At 45.4% G+C, this 19,490-nt stretch overlaps 1 protein-coding gene across 2 annotated transcripts in view; it reads right to left on the reverse strand.

Annotated features, from left to right (window-relative positions):
• The window catches only part of LRP8 (LDL receptor related protein 8), a 285,604-nt gene that overhangs the window by 137,510 nt on the left and 128,604 nt on the right, over positions 1-19,490 (reverse strand). For both annotated transcript variants that reach the window (XM_075320106.1, XM_075320105.1), the window contains one exon: positions 11,318-11,446. In XM_075320106.1, coding sequence (XP_075176221.1) covers positions 11,318-11,446 — 129 coding nt within the window. The remainder of the gene's footprint in view (positions 1-11,317; positions 11,447-19,490) is intronic.

Here is a 19,490-nt window from a genome sequence, read left to right on the forward strand (position 1 = left end):
CTACAATTTTCAGAGACATGAAAATAAAGAAAACTCCTTGCATGAGAAGGTGTGTCCGAACTTTTGGTCTGTACTGTATGTGTATATATTATATATATATATATATATATATATATATATATATATATATATATATATATATATATATATATATATATATATATATATATATATATATATATATAATTTATTTGTATGTGTATACACACGCACACACACACTTATATATTACTGTGCTGATGCCTACCATGGTAATGGTGCTCAGCTGCAGATTATATATTGCTTTGGAGCAGCGATAGTCCCCTCTGCCATTGATGCGGGCATGTTATGGGCCGATTAATGATCTGTCTTTTGTACCCAGTGACTTTGTTCTCTACATTATAGTGAACTGCGGCAGAGGAGGATACGTCTGCTTCCTCTGTGAGCGGTTCATATATCCATATTCATCATCACCGGGCACAGGACATAAATATCAAGCGTGGTGCGCTTCCCATCGAGATTACGCTTTACACCTGAAGTCTTTATTTATGCTAATGGAAGCGCACTTCAAGGTATGACATTTAGAAGACAAACATTTTACTAAGACGCCTGCGCTCCTAAACAAAAACATCAAATATTACGCCTGCATACAAAAGAAACCATCTTTGGTACGGTGGTTTGTGCCCGTAGGCCGGGTAATTATACATAAAGGGTAGGTTTTCATAGTGACTGCTTAGTGCAGCAGTATCTAAAAGTCATCAACATGAAGGGAGAAAAATACGACTGCCGTGTCTTTATATATATGGCGTCATGTCTTATTATATACAACGCACCAAACTCAACTAATAAAGTATACAGTGCCTACAAGTAGTCTTCAACCCCCTGCAGATTTAGCAGGTTTGATAAGATGCAAATAAGTTAGAGCCTGCAAACTTCAAACAAGAGCAGGATTTATTAACAGATGCATAAATCTTACAAACCAACAAGTTATGTTGCTCAGTTAAATTTTAATACATTTTCAACATAAAAGTGTGGGTCAATTATTATTCAACCCCTAGGTTTAATATTTTGTGGAATAACCCTTGTTTGCAATTACAGCTAATAATCGTCTTTTATAAGACCTGATCAGGCTGGCACAGGTCTCTGGAGTTATCTTGGCCCACTCCTCCATGCAGATCTTCTCCAAGTTATCTAGGTTCTTTGGGTGTCTCATGTGGACTTTAATCTTGAGCTCCTTCCACAAGTTTTCAATTGGGTTAAGGTCAGGAGACTGACTAGGCCACTGCAACACCTTGATTTTTTTCCCTCTTGAACCAGGCCTTGGTTTTCTTGGCTGTGTGCTTTGGGTCGTTGTCTTGTTGGAAGATGAAATGACGACCCATCTTAAGATCCTTGATGGAGGAGCGGAGGTTCTTGGCCAAAATCTCCAGGTAGGCCGTGCTATCCATCTTCCCATGGATGCGGACCAGATGGCCAGGCCCCTTGGCTGAGAAACAGCCCCACAGCATGATGCTGCCACCACCATGCTTGACTGTAGGGATGGTATTCTTGGGGTCGTATGCAGTGCCATCCAGTCTCCAAACGTCACGTGTGTGGTTGGCACCAAAGATCTCTTCAGACCAGAGAACCTTGAACCAGTCTGTCTCAGAGTCCTCCAAGTGATCATGAGCAAACTGTAGACGAGCCTTGACATGACGCTTTGAAAGTAAAAGGTACCTTACGGGCTCGTCTGGAACGGAGACCATTGCGGTGGAGTACGTTACTTATGGTACTGACTGAAACCAATGTCCCCACAGCCATGAGATCTTCCCGGAGCTCCTTCCTTGTTGTCCTTGGGTTAGCCTTGACTCTTCGGACAAGCCTGGCCTCGGCACGGGTGGAAACTTTCAAAGGCTGTCCAGGCCGTGGAAGGCTAACAGTAGTTCCATAAGCCTTCCACTTCCGGATGATGCTCCCAACAGTGGAGACAGGTAGACCCAACTCATTGGAAAGGGTTTTGTACCCCTTGCCAACCTTGTGACCCTCCACGATCTTGTCTCTGATGGCCTTGGAATGCTCCTTTTGTGTTTCCCATGTTGACCAAGTATGAGTGCTGTTCACAAGTTTGGGGAGGGTCTTAATTACTCAGAAAAGGCTGGAAAAAGAGATAATTAATCCAAACATGTGAAGCTCATTGTTCTTTGTGCCTGAAATACTTCTTAATACTTTAGGGGAACCAAACAGAATTCTTGTGGTTTGAGGGGTTGAATAATAAATGACCCTCTGAATAAACTTTTCACAATTTAAAAAAAAAACAAAAAAAAACAACATTCTTTTTTGCTGCAGTGCATTTCACACTTCCAGGCTGATCTACAGTCCAAATGTCACAATGCCAAGTTAATTCCGAATGTGTAAACCTGCAGGGGGTTGAATACTACTTGTAGGCACTGTACATTAATTGCAGCTCCTTGTGCAAAGAGCTTACAATTCCATTGAGAGGCCAATTCAACTCCAGCTGCTGATGATCTCAATATATGTCATTATGGCCATGGGCCAGGGAAGCTGTGATCTGAGTTTCTGCTTCCATAAGATCTTTACACAAAAAATGTTAAGGTTTGTTCACACTGCTTTTTACAGTGGTCAAAGTACTGTTCTATTTTTTTTTTTTAAGCAGAAGATGCTTCATGAATCACTTTTCTCCTATTGAGTTTTGCAAAACTGAAGTGTCTTTTTTTGCTTTTTTTTTATCATTTTTCTCCGGTTTTTTTTTTAAGAATATTTTTATTATTTTTTTGGGGAGCATTCTGAAAGGTCTTTTCTGAATTTTTTAAAAATCCATAAAAAAAAAAAATATTGACAAAACGCTAAAAAAGACAGGCGTGTGTCCTTTTAAACCTTCCCAATGCCTTGTACATGTTAAAGTGAATCGGTCATGTCCGCAAATGCTAAAAACCGGCAGATATAGGGTAACCTCTAGTTTAATACATTTAATATGTTGTCCGGCAATCTTATTGAAAGAATGGCAAATCAGGAAAAAATGAACTTTATTCCTCCTAGGAGCCACCGTCTTTCAGTTAGGGTTGCAGAGCGTAGAGTCCCAATGATGATACCTTTTGACATGTGTCACTGACAAGTCAAGATTCATATGACAAAAGTTAAGCAACCAAAATCCTAGGTTTAAAAGGCTAAAACCTTAGAATTCTGGAGGGTACAAGGGGCTGCTGATAAGTTTTTGGATTTACCCAGAAAGAAACGAGATAGGATGATGAAACTTTACATTTATTCCACATACTCTCCACTGATGACACCACACTTCTTACATCGGTATTCCAAGTTCTGTAAGCCTAACAAAAAGAAGGATTTCGGTTGTGCCTCAAACCAGGCATCTGTAGCAGCCATGCATCAGAAACGGTGTGACATTTTGTACCCTTGAGGTGTTTCTTCAGGTTTGGAAACCGATAATAGTTGGAGGGAGCTAGATCTCGTGAATAAGGTGGGTGGTCAACCAGCTGGAAGCCCAGCTCTGCTAGTTTTGCCATGGTCGCTTGTGCAGTGTGAGTGGAGGCGTTGTCTTGAAGGAACAATATTCCTTTGGACAGCTTGCCGCGCCTTTTGGCATTCAGAGCTGCCTTCAATTGGTCCAAAAGTTCAATGTAATACCTTGCATTGATGGTGGAACCCTTTTGAAGGTAGTCAACTAGCAGCACACCCTCTTTATCCCAGAACACAGACCATCACCTTAGTGGCTGATTTTTGCACCCTGAACTTCTTTGGACGAAGAGAACCACTGTGCCACCACTCTTAACTGCTCCTTGTTTTCAGGGTCATACAAATAAATCCAGGTCTCATCCATAGTGACCAGTCGCTCCAGGAAGTTCTGATCAGTCTGGAAACACTGACAAATGGACCGGGAAGTTGTCACTCGCATGCTTCTCTGATCTGTTGTCAGACATTTGGTTACCCACTTTGCAGATCGCTTCCTCATGTCCAAATGTTCATGGATGACACAAATGACTCGCCCACCCCAGGGCTATGGGACACCCGGTGCCGGGCCGGACTAGTCCGGAGGTAGTCAGTGGTGGCTGGGCCCGGCTCCGTGGCCCTGGTGGGTGTCAGTAGAATATGTGGCTTGAATTAAAGTTTGTGTTCGTGACGCCACCTGTGGTATGCGGCTAATAAGCCGCCGCTGCTGTATGAGGCCTCCGGGGGATGATATGGCAGCAATGGTGGTACTACTCCCCAGAGGTGGAGCAGTGCCCCGGGGCACAGTTGGTGCTTATGAGTGTCTATGCAGATGAAATAACAGAGGCAACTCCAAGGGTGCAGTTTCAAGTTCTTTACTCACAGTTCTTGTCAAGGCCGGCAGGAACCCTTGGACTGCTGGGACCACTGTCAGGGACCTCCGCCGTTTCTGGGTGATTCTTGGAGCAAAACCCGGTACCCTTCTCTTAAGTGTCTCTGTCTGCAGCTGTCTCCTTAAACCTTGCCTTTGTAGGATAAACCTGGCTCGGCCTCCACAACAGCCTCCAGGCTGGGGGGTCACCTGTCGGCTGATTACCCCTTTTCTAGAAGTTCTGCTGTGGCCCGGGGAGTTTACAACATTCCCTGGGCCTCGGCTTTTACTGTTTGGAGATGATTTTGCACTCCTCCGGTTTCTAGGGACTGTCCCCTGCTGCAGCTTGATCCCTCCACCGTTGTTCCTGTGGAACAGGCCACCGCAGCTCTACAGCTACCCGTGGCCCTGGGATTCCTTCTGTTCTCTGCTTGGTGTCACCTGGACCCTCTGAGTCCCAGGATCTTCACCAGGAAGCGTCTCTTTCTTTCCTTAGATCCTGACTGACTTGGAGCTCTTTTTCTACTTCTCCTCCTTGCCTGCCTCCTGCAGACCTCTTCCTCCTTCCCCACTCTCTCTCAGACTTCTGTTGCTTTCTCTGTGCGGACGCTCTGAGCTCACAGAGCTCCTTTCTCTTTCACAGCTACATGCTGGCTCCTCACTCTCTCTCTGAGGTAAACTGAAACTAAGTTGACCTTCCTTTCTTTGACTGCTCTCTGATGGCTCCTCCCACCTCCCCAGTTGCTCTGATCTACCCTATAGGAGCAGGGATGGGTCTTACGGCCCCTCCCAGCATGCAGCATGGGATGGTAACTGCCACAATCCCTGGTCCCAATGTGTTCCTAGCAATGGGTGTAATGTGGATTTACCAGGGGACCGGTGTTCACTCCCTTCCTCACCCAGAATGGGGCATCACACCGCTGATGGGGTGCAATGACCTGTGGCGACGGAGGCCTCAGGGGCGCCACACAAACATGTTCACAGGAAATTTCCATGATGTCTGCTATTGTTTTAGCTGAAATTCGTCGAGTCTCCAGTATGAGGTTGTGCACAGCATCGACTATATCCGGAACAACAACCACTCTTGGTCGTCGAGGACGTTCCTCATCATTGTTGCTCAAGTGGGCCGTTTTAAATTTGACAACCCAGTTCTTAACTATGGAATATGAAGGGCATTGATCCCCCAATGTCTGCGACATATCACCATGAATATCCTTCACGGACGTTCCTTGCAGAAACAAGAATTTTATCATCCTCTGCTCTCAGTTGCTGTGAACATCGCATTAGACTCCGCCATTTTTTTTCCCTGCATGCGTACAACACTGTTGCCATAAGCAAATACAATATATATTAGACACACAAGGCTTTCATGTGATGTAACATTTGTTACATAGAAACAAAAAAAAAGATCCAAAGACATACAGATACGGAATTTAGATTGTGAGCCCCAATGGGGACAGTGTTCCTGATGTATGTGAAGCGCTGTGGAATATGTTAGCGCTATATAAAAATAAAGATTTATTTATTTATTTAAGATCACAAAGCCAAAGACGTAGCAGCCCGTCGATCAACACTAAATGGAGTCGTTTAGAGGGCATTAAATTTACACCATTATACAAGCTGCACACTGACCACTCTACATCGTATAAAAGTGTCAGGTCTTCAGTGTTGTCCCATGAAAAGATATAATAAAATATTGACAAAAATGTAAGGGGGTGTACTTACTTTTGTGACAGAGATAGATAGTAACAAGGTCTAAAACCCAGCAGCTTTGTTATGCCCGACACCGACCCAATGTTCAGTGAGCACAGGGTCCAGTGGCAATATCTATGCTCATATTGACTACTACATTGATCTCAATGTAAAAATGACAAATGGGAAGACAGAAGCGGTGATCAATCTTTTCTGCCTTCTCCTAAAGGCTGCTTTACATGCAACAACATCGCTAGCGATGTCGCTGGTGAAAGCACCCGCCCCCGTCGGTTGTGCGTCACGGGTAAATCGCTGCGCGTGGCACACAACATCGCTAGCACCAGTCACACGGACTTACCTGCCGAGCGACGTCGCTGTGGCCGGCGAACTGCCTCCTTTCTAAGGGGGTGGTTCGTGCGGCGTCATAGCAATGTCACACGGAAGCTGTCCAATAGAAGTGGAAGGGCGGAGAGCAGCCGAAAGAAAGTGACGCCCACCTCGTTGCCAGATGACAAGGGTACGGTGTTGTTCCTCGTTCCTGCGGTGTCACACGTAGCGATGTGTGCTGCCTCAGGAACGACGAACAACCTGCGTCCTGCAACAGCAACGATATTTGGGATTAGAACGATGTGTCAACGATCAACGATAAGGTAAGTAATTTTGATAGTTAGCGGTTGTTGCTACGTTTCACACGCAACGACGTCGCTAACGAGGCCAGATGTGCGTCACGAATTCCGTGACCCCAACGACATCTCGTTAGCGATGTTGTTGTGTATAAAGCGGCCTTTAGAGTCTTATGCTGACACTGTCATCTGGAAATCCAACCTGGTCCTGCTAGAAGCAGGGACACTCTAGTAGATCAAGGATCCTTACCACCCATTGCCAAAACTTTTGTCTGTCAGGGGGTGGGTAGTGGGAAAGGGTTAATCAACGTGGAACATTTGTGGGCGTTCCAGCTATAACAATTAATTTAGCAACAGATAATGTAAAATTGGTTGAGAAAGGAAGAATTTTATTAACCCATGTCTTTTTTCAAACCATGTAATATATGAATTAATCAATATAGGACAGGAGGATTAAAAGTAAATACATTGAAATGCGTCGGAATTTACTACAGATCTGAAATCTGCTAAATAAACGGACATGCTTTGGCTTGTAAATTCTACTCCACAGGTCAATTTCCCAGCAGAAGAAAAAAAAAAAAAATAACTTTGAAAAACATTTTACCCCCATAGCTGGCAGTGTATTCTGCTGCAGATTTTCTATGTTCCGTTCTGCATGAAATATCTAAAATTTATGTGCCAAGTGGACGTACCCTTGTTTTTTGGAAGGAGATTCTGCAGAAGCTGAGGCAGGAACTGTAAAGGCCATGCGCGCACGGCACTTTTTTTGCGCTTTTGTCGCGTTTTAATCTGCACCACTGTGTCAATGACAAACTGCATGCTTTTACTTCCCCCGCAAAGTCTATGAGAAATCTGAATTTCCATGCGCACGTTGCAGTTTGTTAGTATTTTAATTTGTCAAACATTTGACATTCTTTGACAAAAACAAAGCAGCATGTTCATTCTTTTTGCATTTTTGTCAAGTTTTGTCACCCATTGAAATCAATGAGGTGTGTCAAAACGCAAGAACAATGTTATCTGTGCATTTGCACCACGTTTTGGATCAGTTTTTGTCAACAAAAACGCAGGTCACCCACATTGTTCCAGGATAAATTAATTCTCTCTCCCTCTCCAAGCGCTTCATACTCACTGATCACCGGTATGGCGGTCACGCTGCTCCCGATGACGCTCCTTCTTGCAGGGCTGCTCATTAGGCTCATATGTATTCACTGCTTTCCCCGCACACCGACATCTGTGATTGGTTGCAGTCAGACGTGCCCCCACGCTGAGTGACAGCTGTCTGAGTGCAACCAATCACAGATGTCGGTGGGCTACGGCTCAATTCAGTTGCGGACTTCAGGACACATTGACTCCTGCTGTGGCCGCAAATCACCCGAGTGACATCACCTCTTATCACGCGCCTGACTTCACTTGCTGCGTTAAGCTCACAGCGGGCAGTCATGTTCAATGACGCTCGCTGTGACAGGACAGAGATATAGTAGAACTGAACGCCGTGGGACCTCGTGTGGATTTCGTCAGACCTGGAGGGGTGTTTGGGGGTTAATAAAGTGGCGAATGAGGGGGCTTTTTATTTTATTTGAAATAAAGGATTTTTTTTGGGGGGGGGGCTGTTGTGTTTATTCCCTTTCACTTACAGATTAGTGATGGGGGTTTCTCAGACGCCTACCATCACTAATCTAGGATTTCGCAGCAGCTGTGCACTGTTATTGACTCCTTATTACCCTGATTGCCATCGCACCAAGGTACCAAGAAGAGCCGGATCCAGCGCCAGAATTGGCGCATCTTATGGATGCGCTACTTCTGGGGAGGCTGTGGGCTACTATTGTTAGGTTGGAAATGGCCAAATAACCAAGGTTGTTCCCACCCTAATAATATCAGCCGCCAGTATCCTCTAAAAAACGCATTTAACAAAAACGCGGCAAAAACGGATGAGTTTTTTCCGCTTTTTTTTGTCACGTAGTGTTTACAGTTGTCAAAGTCTGCCAGAGGGTGCAGTTTTGTTGTCCAAAAACGCAGCGTGTGCACACATACCCTAAGTAAAAAAATATTACCTACTGTAAAGGTTTAAGAATATTACATGGCACCAGGGAATTTTTGTAACTAGGCCTTATTTTTACGGAGACCATAAATATCCTCATAGTATAAGGAAGAGTGTAGGGTACATTATCCTATACATAATATAAAGAGACAGGTTAATTGCTCTTTATGTGGTGGAAAAAAAAAAAATGGGGTCATCGAGCAATAAAGTCCCCATTGAAGATGACGGAGGAGGTCCTGTTCGTGTGTCATCAGCCTCGATTTCTATAATTGTACTGTGCGACTCTCCAGAGAAGAAATGTGTTTTGAAATTACAAATGTTACCTTCAATCTCCGGGGACGCTGACATTTTATCATCATCACTGCAAACAAATAATCTCAAGGAAAAAAAAATGGCTGTTTTCCTATGAAGTTCACCCTTCCCCCCCCTCTCCACTCCAGAGATTTGTAGAGATGGGTCTATGATCAGATCTGCGTCCCGGAGACAGATGTCAGATTAATTACAGTCTCAGAAACACGGAGGCCGCTCTTCACACCGATAGTGAAAATCTCAGTCATTGTTATTAGGGCAAATAAAAGCATTACGAAAAACTGATCTCGCAGATTCGGCCGCTGTGATGCGTAGATTGTGTGATGGACGGGAAACTCCGAGAACGGCTGAGGCATGAAATAGCGTGGGAATTATCCACTCTGAATCTGCTGCTGTGACCCGCGGCTCCAGAACAGCGTGGAATCAAACATGACCGTAAACTGCAAAGGCTAGACATTCATGTTTGCCCTTTCCACACCGATTAGCCGGAGTGAAAAGGTACAAAAGTTCAAAAACAAAAGGGAAAACCATATGGGGTTAATTATAAGCATCAGATCGGAAAATATTAATAAAGGGAAACATGGGGCAATTATCCGAGGGTCAGCAGCGCTAAAGATCCTACATACTGTTTGGCTGGTCTTCTCCTCGAGGCCAAAATGTAACCAAACTAGGAGTGACGGCACCGAAATACCAGCTGAGACTAGTGCCGGTCGTGTGCGCCACTACTAAACACTTGTTGGGTTTGTAAAAGTTTTTTACTGTATAAAATTAAATCTGAGGCCATAAAAGACCCAAAGAGCAAGCAACCATATCTGCAACAGACCAAGACCATCCATTTCTAACATGGTAAACCAATTAAAAAGTGGTTGTCCACTAGTGGATAACCCCTTTTAAAAAAAAGTGATCCACATTAAAAAACACAAAACATACTTTGATCCCAAATTAGCACCACTCCTGCAATAAAAGAGCTGCAATTTCCCAGTAGTAACATTACATTAGGTTGTGTGACCGCTGCAGACAATCATTGGCTGCTGACCAGCTGCAGCACTCACTGTTCCTTCAAACGGGATTGTTACATCTTGCGAAAGTATGAAGGCCACCACTCATCACCAGCCGCCGATTGCTAGGTCATGTGAGCAATGCAGCCTGCCCAGCAGATGGAACGGTTATCCCTTAAAATAATGAGAACTGCAGCCAATCAGTGGACACCGATTGTTTGCAGCAATCAAGTGATGTAATGTGGCTGGCAGCAGTCACAGCGATGAAATCACAGGAGCAGTGCCGGTTAGAGGTAAGTACTAGTGATGAGTGAGAACTACCATGCTCGAGTGCTCCGTACCCATAACTAGGGATGAGCAAGCACTAACATGTTCGGGGTGCTCAGTACTTGAAACTGAGAGGGCCTGCTGATAAGTCTTTGGCTTTAGCCAGAAAAAACGAAATAGGATGATTAAACTTTAAATTTATTCCACATACTCTCCACTGATGACAACACACTTCTTACATCGGTATTCCACGTTCTATAAGCCTTAGCAAAAAGAAGGATTTCAGTTGTGCCTCAAACCAGGCATCCATAGCAGCCATGGCATCAAAAATGGTGTGAAATTTGGTACCCTTGAGGTGTTTCTTCAGGTTTGGAAACAGATGATAGTCAGAGGGAGTTAGAACTGGTGAATAAGGTAGGAGGTCAACCAGCCGGAAGCTCAGCTCTGCCAGTTTTGACGTGGTTGTTTGTGCAGTGTGAGCGGAGGCATTATCTTTTAGGAACAACATTCCTTTGGACAGCTTGCTGCACCTTTTGGCCTTCAGAGCTCACTTCAATTGGTCCATAGCCATTAGGTTTCTTCCTTCTGTGCAACTTGCTGTTCATTGTAAACTTTCAATAGCAGCAGTGACACCCCGACTGATTAGAGAAGGTGGGGTCAGGGCTTCCAGTTTTCCTGTGTGTCCAACTGCATATAGGCATAAAAGGGAATCCTTGCCGTTAAGGACAGACTGGTCACCGGACAAGGGCAGGCAGAATGCCTTCTAAGTAGTGAGATAAAGGAAATGCCTGCAAATATAGTGCTAGCAGAATAAATAAGCAGCAAAACAAGAAAAAAAAAGAAAAGAAAAGTGGACTTGCAGCTAAAGACAATGCGAATTAGGACATAACCAAGTTTTTGGGATCTCCTTAATGTCCAGGATACTTCTCATACAATAAGATAACAGGATAAGGCAGAGCAATAAAACTTACTGATCCTGAAAGGTCTCCTTAAGCCCTATTTCATGATAACATTAATATTGTACTAGAAAATCACCTGACAGATTCCTTTTAGTAGGACAGAAGGAATGGATAACATTTTAACCCCCATGCATACTTACTGTAACTGCAGGTTGCTTCAGATTCATCACTTCCATCGGGACATTCCTCCTCACCGTCACATTTCCAGCGGGCTAAAACACAGTGGCCATTGTCACAGGTGAAGTCGGTCTCTGCACAGGTTGTTTTAGCTGCAAGAGGAACAAGGACCAGTCAGAAAAGAATAACGTCTACCCAATAATAAACAGCTTAAATAATAATTCCATCTGACACCATTTTTATTTCTAGACACCAGTTGTAAACCATAATCTGACAGAACATGCGACGTCCTGAATACTATGCCTGTTGTAACTAGTGATGAGTGAGCATTACCATGCTCGGGTGCTCTGAACTCGAAACGAGCAGGTCGGACCCTTGGACGAAGATCTTCCAGAAAGATGCTTGGAGTTTCCCATTGACGACCATTATTCTTGGTACACAAGTCAGGCCCGTCCGAGCATCCAACTGCTTGTAAGGAGTACCGAGCATCCAACTGCTTGTAAGGAGTACCGAGAACCCAAGCATGGTAGTGCTCTCTCATCATTAATCATAGACCAACCAATAATCCTACCACATTAACCCAGAAGAAGGCAAAAACCTTTATGAAGAGAGGGGTAAAGGTCAAATAAAATTAAATTCTGATTACATAGAATTTGTTTCCCTTTAATATGGGGTCATTAGCATCCGCATTACAGAAAGGTAAGTTAGCGTCATTCATAACATTTATGCTTTTATACGCATTTTGGGTCTCCCTTAGGCACCAAAGTTCACTACACAGTCCCAATAGCCAGGTTGTTAATTCACCCATTCTATTAAATCCATATAATTACACCTCTAAAATCACCTGTAATAGGACTTAAAAGATGAAGATTTGTACAATCTGAGATACAGGGCGCAACATTCATGGCATGGTCTTACTATTGTAGATTAACACCAAAAATGTGCACTACACAATAGCGCATCATAAAACGTTTGGTGCAGTAAATTTGGCAGGCCCTTTTACCTTGATGCCTTATTTATGGTTTCATTAGTTTTGGACATTAAAAGATGGAGACTGGTTACATTGTGAATGGCCGGTATGTATCCCAGGTGGTTGTCCTCTGGGTAAGTAAACCTGCAATGTCTACTCTGGTACCTGTAGTCATGAGCTTTGTCAAGGACCAGGTTTACGGATAGCTGAATAAATGGGTGGGTCTGGCCTTCCACATACCTCAACCCATGGGTTTGTCTCATGCCTTAGTGAGACTGTTTGTTTGGCACATGGCAGTCAGTGTGAGGGGTGTGTGTGAGGTGTGTGTGCGAGGGGGTGTGTGAGTGTGAGGCTACTTTCACACATCCGGTTTGAGCGGTGCGGCTCAATCCGGCTGTGAAACCTATGCAACGGATGCGGCGAAAACACCGCAACCTTTGCATAAGTTTTTACATGCGGCCCGTCCGTTTTTTTCCGGTTGCGGCACGCTACTGAGCATGCGCAGTGGAAGAAACCGCATCCGGCAGCCGTATCCATTTTTTACCGCATTGCGTCGGATCCGGCGTCCATAGACTTTCATTGTAAAACATGCCGTATCGTGCTGGACAAAAAAACGTTGCAAGACACGTTGCCTCCAGCCGCCGCTTTAATTAATTTTGCCGCATCCGGAAAAAAACGTATGCAACGCAAAGCCATCCGGTACAATCCGGTAACAATGTAAATCTATGGGGATAAAACGGATGCGGTACCGTTTTTTTTCCGGATTGTACCTGATGGAAAAAAACTGATGTTTTAAAGTAGCCTGAGGGTGTGTGGGTGTGGGTGTGTGGGTGTGGGTGTGGGTGTGTGGGTATGGGTGGGTGTGTGTGTGTGCGTGCGAGCGTGCGTGCGTGCGAGCGTGCGTGCGTAGCCTCTGGGTAGATTCCCCCCTGTAAGAAAAGGAGATTCGTTTGACAAGGAACGTGGATAGAGGCATTGAAGCTTCTCTGAAGGGACCCACTGGGAGAAGAGAGGGTTTGCTTCTTTCTGACCTGGGTTAGTGTATGGAAGGGCCGCAAAGCTTGGAAGATATTGACTTGAAATCAGAGTAGAAATACCGGCTGTGGTTAGTCAGCGGTGTTTGTTAAATCCTCTAGAATACTAGTGAAGTGTATCTGAACCTGTGGGGGGAAAACCGTGAGACTAACGGACTTTAAACCCGTGGGCAGAGTGTACAGAGAGTGCGGTTTATGTGATATGGAATAAACCGGTTGATGAGTGCGCTCCGGTCTGCTCTCTCTAAGACGCAACCGAACGACCCCCCCCAATCACGTGAAGTTAACTATCACAGCATTTAGAAGAAGAAAAAAAGCGGATATATTTCAGAAATCTACCTCTACGTCCCTGAGATAAGGGAATCAGTTTGGAGACCCCCTGAGAATATTATAAGTATCTCGTAACTGCATTGTCTTATGTTGTCACCATAGAAGTAATGGAAGGAGTAACAATTCTCCATCATTTGAATCCTGCTCTGACAAGTCCCTCTGATGTCTCACAAACCAAGAAAACCCTCCAGACAGGCTTTCTTATAAGCAGCGCGGCACTGTCCCCGTCTGCTGACAACACTCATCACCTGCATCAAACACAAGACAGAATCATCTGCTGGATCTGCCCTAAGAGGCCACCAGGGACCGGCGAGTTGTGAGGAAGGGACGGAGAGACTTGTTATTTTACACATCTATAGCCACGCTCTGGAAGCAGATACACTTACAGACTATCAGCGTTACAGCCACGACACATACACATGTATCTGGCGGTAGGAGGTTGGGTAGCACCTTGATCATGGGCCTAAACACTTATGGTTTTTTATTTTTTTAATTTACGCTGCTCTTGCTTCGAAAACAGGCAAACTTATTAAGATGGACGGGACCAAAACATTTATTACATTTGACACAATAATTATATATAAATTCTAATGGAATGGAAATCTACGCCAGCTCTGAAACGTTTTATTTGTGGCATATAGTTAAGATAGGATGTGCTAAATTAAAAAAAAAAAAAAAAAAAAAAAAAAAAGGTGCATGAGCCTGTGAATTTGGTGCATTTTACTCCCACGGGTTATAGAGACTGGAGAATGAAAGTTAAAGGGAATCTGCCTGCAGGTTTTTACTATGTAATTTGAGAACAGCATGATGAGACTCAGATTCCAACAATATGTGTTGTGGATTCATTACAATCATTCATTTTATCATCAGGATATCATCAATAGAGGATTGGTTTCTCGTGGCTGCTAGTCCAACCCCACCACCACTTATTAGCCGTTTTCTGGCTATGCACAGTGTACACAAATATAATAATTAATAATTTTATTCATGTATATAGCGCTATTAATTCCACAGCGCTTTACATACATTGGCAACACTGTCCCCATTGGGGCTCACAATCTCTAGTCCCTATCTGTATGTCTTTGGATTGTGGGAGGAAACCGGAGTACCCGGAGGAAACCCACACAAACACGGGGATAACGTACATACTCCTTGCAGATGTTGTCCTTTGTGGGATTTGAACCTAGGACCCCAGCGCTGCAGGACTGCACTGCTAACCACTGAGCCAAAGTGCCGCCGGCGGGGTTATACACAGCTCAGCATCAAAAAAAAACCAAAAAAAACAACCCCAGGATTGTATGCAAATGACAGCATGCAGACCAACAAGTGACATCGCTGGAATCAGGGTCTCAGCCCCTACATTATGCTGCTCTCAGATTACATAGTAAAAACCTGATGACAGGACATCATTCGGATATGACATCAGTGTGTGAAACGAGACTCTCACAAAGAATGGGGCGCTGTTCCATCAATTGACCACAATCCTTTATTGGAAGCAATGACCAGCAAATATATATACAGCATAAGCAGTTTGGTAATAAAGTTACTTGTGCAAGGTCATAAAGAAGTGGTCCAGAAAGTCTGCCCTTGTCATTACTATTCTGGGAGCACACTTAATCACCGAGCTGCTCCCGCTGCAGGTAAGATGTATGAATTTTAATTCCTTCTGTAATATCCTTGTAAAGAATTGTACCGCAATGCTCAGCACCCAGGACAAGCATTATATTAATATCACTGACATACTTTCCATAAATACAGCATGCTACAGCATGTGAAGATACCACACCAAGTGTGACAGCACGCACAGTTTACAGAATGGCTTAAGGCAAAACTCTTCAGGAAAAAGGAGAGAAGAAGTTATTTGGAACTTGCAAACCATAACCAATTACTGCAACTCACCACTAATCAGTCTGTTACTAAGCCCCCACCTTTTGTGAACTTGGCCTGGCTATCCAAGTGGAAACATCCCATGACCGCTGCAGCCAATCACTGGCACATTGGTGTCCCCTGTATTGGTTGCAGCAGTCATTTGGAGGAAGCAAGACTAATCAGGGACCCCAGCAGCGGTGCAAAGTGGAGATGGAGGACTGAAAGTGAAAGGGCATGACATATTTCATTTGGCGTGCTACCCAGATATCTGGAAAAGCAATTGGTGGTGGTGGGTATGTGCTGCCTACGCTGTGAGGAGTAGTTACGCTGTGTAAGGTCGCAAGAAGCTACAAGATAATAGGTGGCCATGACGCAACATTGAGGAGGCAGGACCTAGAGTTATCTCATTGATATGATGGAGGGCCTAGGCCAGTGATGGCGAACCTATGGCACGCGTGCTGTCGCCTGATCCTGCAGTTTTGATCTGCCAGTGCAGTCGCGCCGGCAGATCAAAGCTGTGTTGTAGCGGAGGAGACAGTTCTCCTCGCTCTGACACTCCTCCTCTCCCAGGCCACAGGTCTGTTGCCTAGGAGACGGAGGAGCGTCAGTGAGCGGCACCGGCGTAATGACGTCTTCTGGCCGCGTGGGAACTGAGGATCTAGCGGCGCGCAGAAGGGGAGCGTGTGCAGGAAGGGGAGTTGTGTGTTGCTTTTTTTTTATATACCTTGTGTGCGGCTGTGCTAAGGTGGGGATGAGGGGGCCAGTGCCAGCATGGGGGGGTGAACATACATGCCAGCATGGGGGGGGGGGGGGGAGAACACACATGCCAGCATGGGGGGGGAAACATGCATGCCAGGATGGGGGAAAACATGCATGCCAGGATGGAGGAAAACATGCATGCCAGGATGGAGGAAAACATGCATGCCAGGATGGAGGAAAACATGCATGCCAGGATGGAGGAAAACATGCATGCCAGGATGGAGGAAAACATGCATGCCAGGATGGAGGAAAACATGCATGCCAGGATGGAGGAAAACATGCATGCCAGGATGGAGGAAAACATGCATGCCAGGATGGAGGAAAACATGCATGCCAGGATGGAGGAAAACATGCATGCCAGGATGGAGGAAAACATGCATGCCAGGATGGAGGAAAACATGCATGCCAGGATGGAGGAAACATACATGCCAGGATGGAGGAAACATGCATGCCAGGATGGAGGAAACATGCATGCCAGGATGGAGGAAACATGCATGCCAGGATGGAGGAAACATGCATGCCAGGATGGAGGAAACATGCATGCCAGGATGGAGGAAACATGCATGCCAGGATGGAGGAAACATGCATGCCAGGATGGAGGAAACATGCATGCCAGGATGGAGGAAACATGCATGCCAGGATGGAGGAAACATGCATGCCAGGATGGAGGAAACATGCATGCCAGGATGGAGGAAACATGCATGCCAGGATGGAGGAAACATGCATGCCAGGATGGAGGAAACATGCATGCCAGGATGGAGGAAACATGCATGCCAGGATGGAGGAAACATGCATGCCAGGATGGAGGAAACATGCATGCCAGGATGGAGGAAACATGCATGCCAGGATGGAGGAAACATGCATGCCAGGATGGAGGAAACATGCATGCCAGGATGGAGGAAACATACATGCCAGGATGGAGGAAACATGCATGCCAGGATGGAGGAAACATACATGCCAGGATGGAGGAAACATACATGCCAGGATGGAGGAAACATGCATGCCAGGATGGAGGAAACATGCATGCTAGGATGGAGGAAACATGCATGCCAGGATGGGGAAAACATACATGTAGGAAATATATATCAGGATGGGGGACATGTTTACCAAGAAGTGGTCCAGGAAGGGGGGCAGAACTACACAATGAAAGGGGAGGGGGGCAACTCCTACGTCTTTATGTGATTTCAAGATGTTCAGACTTTGAAATGTCGATGTGGATTACAGGGTGAAATCTGATTGCTTTCCATGCTAAAATCTGTCTAATATGCTGCAATTTTTTCCAGAAAGATCAATCCAACTGCTGTGTCTGGAAAGGGCTCAGCTTCAATGTGTGGTAAGCATGTATGAGCGTGATGCCCCCTGCTGAAGAGAAGACTGCAAAGGTAAGATTAAATTAATTAAATGATAGGATTGGTTGGCACTTCGGAAAAAAAATTGGGTTTAGGGCTACAGTTTGGGCACTGGGCCTGTAAAAGGTTCGCCATGACTGGCCTAGGCCATGAAACTGAGCAGGCTGAATGTTGAGCCGTGACCCAAGAGGCAGATGGATTAGCAGGGACACTAAAAAGGCGAGGTGGAGGAGTAAGTGGAACCGTGACCTTAAAAAAGGCAGGGGTGCAAAGCCGTGACCGTGAAGAGGCAGTGGGGCTGAGCCATGAGCGTGATGAAGCAGAGAGCTGAACCAACTTGCCCTTGAATGACCGAGGAGAAAGCCAAGCCGTCTCACTGAGGAGGCAAGGGGCCTGAGCTCTGACCCTAATTAGGTGTAAGGGGTCTGTGAAGTGATCCTAATGAGGTGCAGGAGGAATAAGCTATGATTTTAAGGAGGCTGACCTGTGACCCTAATGAGGCATAGGGCAGGCTGACCAGTGACCCAAAAATGTGGGGTGGGGGATAAGCCGCAACCCCGAAGAGGTGGGGGGTTGAGTCGCAAGCTTAATGAGGCAGAGAGGGGCTCAACCATGACCCTGAAGAGGCAGGGATCCGATACAACCCCCTGAATGAACAGGGAGGAAACCAACTCATGACTCCAAAGAGGCGTGGGGGAAGGGGCCGAGCTGTGGCCTTGAAAAGAAAAGGCGAGTCACCGACTGTGACCCTGAAGAGGCGAGTCGCCGAGCAGTGACCCCAAAGAGGCGGGTCGCCAAGCAGTGACCCCAAAGAGGAGAGTCACCGAGCAGTGACCCCAAAGAGCGAGTTGCCGAGCAATGACACCAAAGAGGTGAGTCGCCAAGCAATGACACCAAAGATGTGAGCAGCCGAGACTCCAAAGAGTAGGGTCCACTGTCAGATGGTCTTCCTGGACAGGATTCAGTTCTTCCCCTGAAGAGCAGACCATTCAACACTTAATTTATACTAATCATTATCTCGGTGGCTACAAATGTACTGTAGCACAATGATGACACTGGGTATCGAGTGCTCTGATCGCCAGGGAAGGATCAGAGTTCAGAGACTTCACCAGCTTGTCCATTTACTAATGGGCCCCTACATATTAGTGATCCTTAGTGATCCCAGGGCAGTCGCTCCCAGAACTCCTAATACATGCATGTCTAGAGCGAACACAGTGAAGTATAATTGGTATTGGTGGTGCCATACACCAGGTAAGAAGGACATGATGGCCCTTGCAAGCATCAGAAGGAAGACTGTAAGCAGAAAAAATGTGCTCTACGTCTCCAGGAATGGAGATCAATAGCTTATTACCTGCCTTAAGACAAGTCTTCTCCGTTGTTCTAAAAGACGTTTTTATTGATTACAATTACAGAAAAAAAAAAATCCATAAATGTTTGAACCTACAAAATGTTCATCAATCATGACATTGTATACTGATATTTCCAGAATCGGGGCGTCCATGTAGGCCATAGATTGTGAACTAGTAGATGTAACAGAGGCCATCATTAGGCGATGGATCGGTAGCCATTATAGTAACAGACGAGAAGGTGCACACGATATGCTCCGCTCCTCTGAATAGCATGTGCGGAACAGGGGGATTATATTTAATAATGTGTAAAGCCTTCAGAGCAGCGGGGATTAGAGGATGATGTGTCCGCACAGAGGAACGCCAGGACAGGATGATAACCTGTGCCAACCCATAGGTCCTCTAGGAATATCAAGAAGGACCACGACACGGACCGAGGACTTTCCCTCGGCCTAAGGATTGGGAAGCAAAACTTCCTTTTTCTCCACGAGTTTCCAGGTCTCCAGCTAGTTGTCAAGACAACAGCCGCCATTAGAATA

This window comes from Anomaloglossus baeobatrachus, chromosome 8 (genome assembly GCF_048569485.1).
Source record: "Anomaloglossus baeobatrachus isolate aAnoBae1 chromosome 8, aAnoBae1.hap1, whole genome shotgun sequence".
NCBI classification, from domain to species: domain Eukaryota; kingdom Metazoa; phylum Chordata; class Amphibia; order Anura; family Aromobatidae; genus Anomaloglossus; species Anomaloglossus baeobatrachus.